The sequence below is a fragment of the Hirundo rustica genome, chromosome 8 (genome assembly GCF_015227805.2).
Source record: "Hirundo rustica isolate bHirRus1 chromosome 8, bHirRus1.pri.v3, whole genome shotgun sequence".
In the NCBI taxonomy this organism is placed as follows: Eukaryota; Metazoa; Chordata; class Aves; order Passeriformes; family Hirundinidae; genus Hirundo; species Hirundo rustica.
In genome coordinates, this window is record NC_053457.1 from 19,749,590 (window position 1) to 19,756,046 (window position 6,457).

The 6,457-nt window shown below is 46.8% G+C and overlaps 1 protein-coding gene across 1 annotated transcript; it reads right to left on the minus strand.

Annotated features, from left to right (window-relative positions):
• Positions 1 to 1,508: 1,508 nt before the first annotated feature.
• On the minus strand, positions 1,509 to 2,947 carry LOC120755869 (D(1)-like dopamine receptor). Its single transcript, XM_040071454.2, has one exon. The coding sequence runs from the start codon at positions 2,945 to 2,947 to the stop codon at positions 1,574 to 1,576; it is 1,374 nt and encodes a 457-aa protein (XP_039927388.1). The 3' UTR covers positions 1,509 to 1,573.
• Between the last annotated feature and the right edge of the window lie 3,510 nt (positions 2,948 to 6,457).

A 6,457-nucleotide genomic window follows, 5' to 3' on the forward strand; every position in this document is an offset into this window, starting at 1 on the left:
TGATGACTAAGAAACTAATAAATGGGAATTAAGCAAACAAACAAAAAAACCAAAACAAACAACAGCAACATCAACAAACCCCACTTACCTTGTATCTTTCTTTTAAGGCAACACCAGGTTTATTCTAGGGTTGCTATCCAGAGGAGGCACTAGGCATGCTGAATGACAGTTGTTAAAAGCTCAGAAACATGGATAATCACTAAAAGAAAATGTACCAATGGCATCTCAAAGTTCTTATCTGTACCTATTTTGCCTTCAAGGAAATATCTAAGAACAGTTGCATGCAAAACAACCCACAGCAAAACATCTTGAACTCAATGCTTCTTAAGGAGACACGTTGTCATAGTGAAGCAGGACTAAAGATTATCTCAAGTGATCATTGCATTGTGCCTCTGCCCCAACACAAGATCAGCATTGTCACTGTCATATCTGACAGAAGCTTACAGTCATTTTACTGAGAGAGAGGTCATAATTTACCTAGGAAATCTACTCCATTGCTTAATTATCCTTATTCTTAGAAAGTTTTTCCAAATTCTTGCCTTGGTCTTCCTTACAGCCCATTACCTCTTGTCCTGCCAGTGTAGCTCAAGAAGAACAGATTGAAGTCACACCCAAGTATTCCCCAAGGACACATTCCTGGAAAGAGCAGGATAGCAAGAGCATCTTTTCCCATAAGAATTAATGATGGGGAAAATGTATACAGGGACTTAAGAATGACACATCGTTTAAAATCACAGGGATCACTGGGAAGAGAGTCTCTTTGCTGCTGTCCTTTCAGCATAGATCACTGTTCTGAAAAATACCTATGAGACAATGCCCAAGAAAACTCTTGCAATGTAAGCATTCTTGTTGTCCCTCTCTGGACAGTTCCATCTTCATCATCTCCCTGAAATAAAACAAAGCCAATCCATCATAGGTGAGGGACATTAAAAATGGGGCAAGGATGGTGGTTAGTGGAGCACAGTATTAAATGGTGAGCAGCAGAACCTTAAAGTAGTGGACAGAGAAACAGGATGGTGAGATATCACTGTATTGCCTCAATATCTTCTGAATCCTTCTACACACATAGAAATGATCATGAAGTTTTCCCAATATTCTCTCTCCTGCAAGCCATCCAACACCTATTTGCTCTGCCTTTTGTTGCCCTTCGTATTTACAAGTAGTGAAATGAGTTGACAGAGATGACCTGGTCAGTCTTTAGTTTGTGAATTATATTATATTTCTACTTTCTGGAGGGATTGGCTGCCTGAACTATGAGTTGTTTTTACTTTGATTTAATCTTCTCACTATTCTTAATACATACCTCAAATTTGACTGCAGAATGGGGATGAACAAATGCATGGGAGATGTCTAATGACTGTGAGACTAAGGGGTGAAGATGGCCATGGGAAGAGGTTAATGTGTGGCTGCTCTCTGCCTTTGGAATGGAATCCATACGCCTATCACCCCTCTGTGGTAAGAGCAGTGCTTTCCCATCCCTCTGGCATGAGACTTTTGTTGCTGGGGAGCTGAGATGGAGACAGGGAGAGCTCTCCCTGTGTGGTGGCTGTGTGTGTGAGAAGTGTTTAATCACTCATCCCTCTGAAACAAGGCAGTGGGGTCCCTCACATTGACCAAGTCCCATACAGGGGGCAACTGTTTCCAGGGATGGCTTTGCCTTGCAATCCAATTGCAGAATAATTGGCACTTGACAGCTACTGGGGCTGCTGCCAGGGGCAGTCGGTGCCTGAGAAGTCACAATGCTCTTCTCCATAGACATCCCCTCACTGCCGTCCTCTCCCTGGAGGCCTGTGGCATGGGGCACGGGCTGCACCCAGGCAGTGATGGCAGCAGGAGGCACTGATGATGGGACAGCTCCTTCCTTCTGGCAGGTGGTATCAAGGTGATAGGAAACCAGCTCATTGCTGAAGTTGACCCTCTCCACAGGGGATTTGGGTGTGCCACAGCAGCAGCACCGGCAGCCCAAGAGATTGCTGAAAGCCCTCCTGAAGTCTGCGTTGAAAGCGTAGATCACTGGATTCACGGAAGAGTTGGCCCAGCCAAACCACACAAAGACGTTGAAGGTGGTTTGGCCAATACAGAGTGACTGTCCTTCAGGGTTTTCCTCGATGCTGGGCTGGCAGAAGGGCAGCAGACAGTTCAGCAGGAAGAAGGGCAGCCAGCAGCAAACAAAGACTCCCATTATGATAGAAAGGGTCTGCAGCACCCTGGTCTCCTTGTGCAAGGAACTCCTCAAAGAGGAGGCGGGCTCCTTGCCAGGGGCTGGCCACTGCCCCCCTGCTCTCTCAAGGGTGGAGATGCGGCGGATCTGAGCTTGGGCAATTCTGTAGATCCTGGTATAGGTGATGATCATTATGGCCACGGGGATGTAGAAGCTGATAAGGGAGGAGGTGATGGCGTAAGTGCGGTTCAATCTGACGTCGCAGCGGGGTGCCCCGGGTAGCCAGGAGCCTGGATCTCTACTGTCCTTGGCTTTATGCCATTGCAGCTGCACTGGGATGAAGGAGATGAGGATGGAGAGAGCCCAGGCCACGGCTATCATGGCACAAGCAAGGCGCTGCGTCATCCTGCGCTCGTAGCGAAAGGGGCTGGCGATGGCCCAGTACCGGTCCAGGCTGATGATGCAGAGGTGGAGGATGGAGGCCGTGGAGCACATGATGTCGAAGGCCACCCAGGTGTCACAAAAGCGGCTGCCGAAGAGCCAGGAGCCCCCGGCGACCTCGGTGACCGCCTTCCAGGGCATCACCAAGAGGGCCACGCAGAGGTCCGAGACGGCCAGTGACAGCACGAACCAGTTGGTGACCTTGTTGCGGAGGTGGCGGAAGCGCAGGACGGCGAGGCACACGAGCGCGTTGCCCAGCAGCGTGCCCAGCACCAGCGCGCCCAGCAGGCACCCGGTGAGCGCCCGCAGCGCCCGCGGGCCGCCGTCCAGCGCCGCGCTCCCCATCGGGGGCGCTGCCCCGGCGCAAGGACCGGCCCCGCTGCCCCGGGCCCCCCCGGCCAGCGCCGCCCCCGGCTGCGGGAGCGGCCGCCCGCGGGGGCATCTCTGCCCGCCGCCCTGGGCGCGCCCCGCGGCGGCTCGGGCTGTCCCGGGCTACTCACCAGCCGGCTACCGGGGCCTCGCCTCTCGCCTCCCGGCTCGGCGCCGCCGCTCCCGGGGGCCGCAGGGAGGGGCCGTCCCGCCGGGGCAGCGGCCGCGCGTTCCGCCCGCGGCGCCGGGACCGAGCGGCGGCAGCTCCGGGCGGTGCCCGCGCCCGCGGCCCCCGCGCAGCCGGACCGAGCGGGGGCCGGCCGCGAAGGGATCGAGAGCTCTTCCCAACCGCGCGGGGGGAGCTTTTCCCCACGGCATCGCCCCGGGAAGGGCCCTTCCCCAGTCCTCGACCCGTACTTGTCCGGGTGTCGGGGGGAGGCAGCGCCTGGCGCTTTCGTGCGTCTCTTTTCGGAGACCGCGATCGCAGCTCGGTTTAGCGAGCGGGATGTCACTTCGTGTCGGTTTACGTACACTGGGAATGCGCTCAAATCTAGCTGTCAGAACCTGTTTTCACCAAAATACTGTTGTGCCGTTTATTTTTTTGTTTTGAAATTTTATGTAATGAAACCAAAAGCACAGAAGCCTAAGACCTCTAATTTGGATCTGCTGAATTTTAGCAATAAGTTGTTCACAGGGTCCAAACCTTGCCTCTTTATATTTCAGCCAAAGGTGTCTTCTGATGTATTTCAACGGTCTTTTATTTGTTATTACAATAATATGCATATTGTCATACAAATATATATAATTACAACACATATTTTCAGCCTACATTCAGTAAAGTATCCTAATGCAAATAGGGTATAAGCCTTTATTTTCGAAGAATTTGTACGGTAATCCTGTCATGAGAAAAAAGAGATTAGGATATGAATAGAAAATATCAATCCATGTAATTAATTACCATGGGAAACAGGTATTTATTTTTACTTTATTTTTTAAAATTTCTTTGCCTTTTAATTAAAACTACTCCAGTCACTAGTCCCAACACAAATAATTTTCAAGCAGTAAGTATCTGATTTCCATTGTACTCTTATGATTTCTGGTAACTAGTAGACAGAGTGGAAATTTTTAAAATAAATCTTGAACAGCATAGCTGGCAAATTTACCCTGTAAATTTTTTTTTTTTTTTTTTTTTTTTAAACAGGATATTTAAGCTAAACTAGTTGCAATGTACCATTTCATAACAGATTGTTAACATTTGGTCCTGTTTTTTAAGATCCAATTTTCTTTGTGCCTTGGACATCACAGTCTTCATTAAGCAGCCCACTGTGTTATTCCTGCTAGGATACTGAAAATTGGAATACATTTCTTGATAATGTGTTTATCTGTAAGACTAACTCATAAATCAAACAACTGCTGGAGAATTTCCTCTAATTAAATATATACTTTGTTAAAGCAGTAGGAGCTGTAAAAATAACATAGGCTGGCATATAAGAACCACTCCACTTTCATCTTATTCGAAACCATCTAATTCCACATAGGTGGATTTTGCCAGCATCTGCAAACTACATCAGTCTCTGATGTTCATTCCTACAGTCAGGACTAAATCACAGTTTGTAAAAATTATCTACATGCTTGCTAATTTGACTCGATACATTTACTTTTATTTAGCAATGAATAAAATGACCCCAAAGGACAGAATATATTTGTGAAGGACTGTAAATGGGACAGTAGCTGGACCTAAGGCAATACAGCACTGAAAAGGAAAGAGCAATGCTTTTGCATATTCAGCAGAGAGTACTGCTGCAGGGCTCTGTAGCACAAGGTAGCCAGCATTCTGCATATTAAAATAACTCTGTATCTCCTGTTCCCAGGATCACATTATGCTCTGTGAATATCTCTAGCTCCTTTTTAGCATGCATCATAAAGGAGAATGTATATGATGATGCTGATTTATGTGCATGTTTGTGAGTGCCCTGCCTTGAAATTTGGTGGCTGTCGGGTGAAGTAAAATCTGACTGACCAGTCTCAAAATATAAATTTCTGACTGTAGCAATTAAAGTAGGCATCTAGGTTGAAGTCAGAACCCCTACTAATATCCTCACTGATAGGAAGGTTGTAGTATGGACTCAACCCTTCCTAAGTGCAATAGAATCTGCACATTGTGAGTGCTCTTGCCATAAAGAAAACACCAACAGACACCTTCATCTTCTTAGACACCAGAGGATCCAAGTGGAAGATGTAAATGCTTAAGAAACTATACAGTGAGTCAGTGACAAAGACAAAAATAGAAGCATTGCCCTGCTTTTATTCCTATATTGGGCTGGAAGGAGTGAAGTGTAAGCTTATGGGAGAGGGAGGAAAGAAAAACACAGGGAAAAACACACAACTGTGTGAAAATTAGTGTGTGGAGTGAGTTGCAAATGATGTAAGCTTTGATTTTAACTATTTCTTGAATTTTTCTTACTTGGGATAGAACTGGAAAGTTTTGGGCAAAATAATGGAAAAAATACTGATGGAATGGATAAATCAGCCTCTCATTACTTCAGAAAATTTGCAAGCTTGTTCCATCTGTGAAAAATACAAACTTATCCAGAGAATATATGTAAGACATGTTGCAATATGTATATAATGTCTTGATATTGTATGTTTTTAAATGAAATCACTGCATTTAAAATCTCTCTCCTTCCAAGAAGAGATTTATATAAGAAACTAAAATCAGTTTCCTTCTCCTTCCCCTTTCTTTCTCCTTGTCTTACTTCTCCCTTGTAAAATTATGTCATCCTAGACTAAGTGCTCACATGTTTTATAGCACACACGATTAAGAGGAGACCTGATTCAGAAATTAAAATTGAGCCTTTAACATTTTACTGTGACTGCATTTGGAGCTCATGCCTGGGTCTAGCTCCCTGACATACTGGCTGGACCATTGAGGCAGGTTAAAACTCAGTGCTCAAACAAGACATGATAATTCACCCCAAGCCTCAAGGTGCCTCCTGGAAGGGCCCTGCTGTTGTCATGTCCTGTGCCGTGGTGCCACAGCTGCCTGGGGGGCTGAGCCTCCAGCAGGTGAATGTAGGGTCTGCTCTGTGCCTGGGACCTGTGTGCAGCGTCAGTGCCCAGTGTCACCGGTGCTGTGTGCGCTCATACGGACAGCGGCTGGAGGCTGCAGCCGCCTTGATCCGGTGTCAGCATTTCTGCTTTGTCAGATGAATGTAATACCAACAGTGGTGAATTAAATGGTTAATTCCATCCTGAGGTCTTGTCCAAACGGGGGAGGATTATTATAACAAACTTCAGGAAATGGTGTTAATTTTTAGTATGTGGTGTCACGGTGTAAAATGTATTGAGGTACTGGTAAAATGATGCTGTGGCTGAGTTGTCCTCCTTGCAGTCTGAAAAGCCATTGATAGGATGTGATTCAGACTAAACTGGGGTTTGTGATTAGCTCCAGTGACTTTACAGTCCCGTTGGGGACTGGTTTTAAGC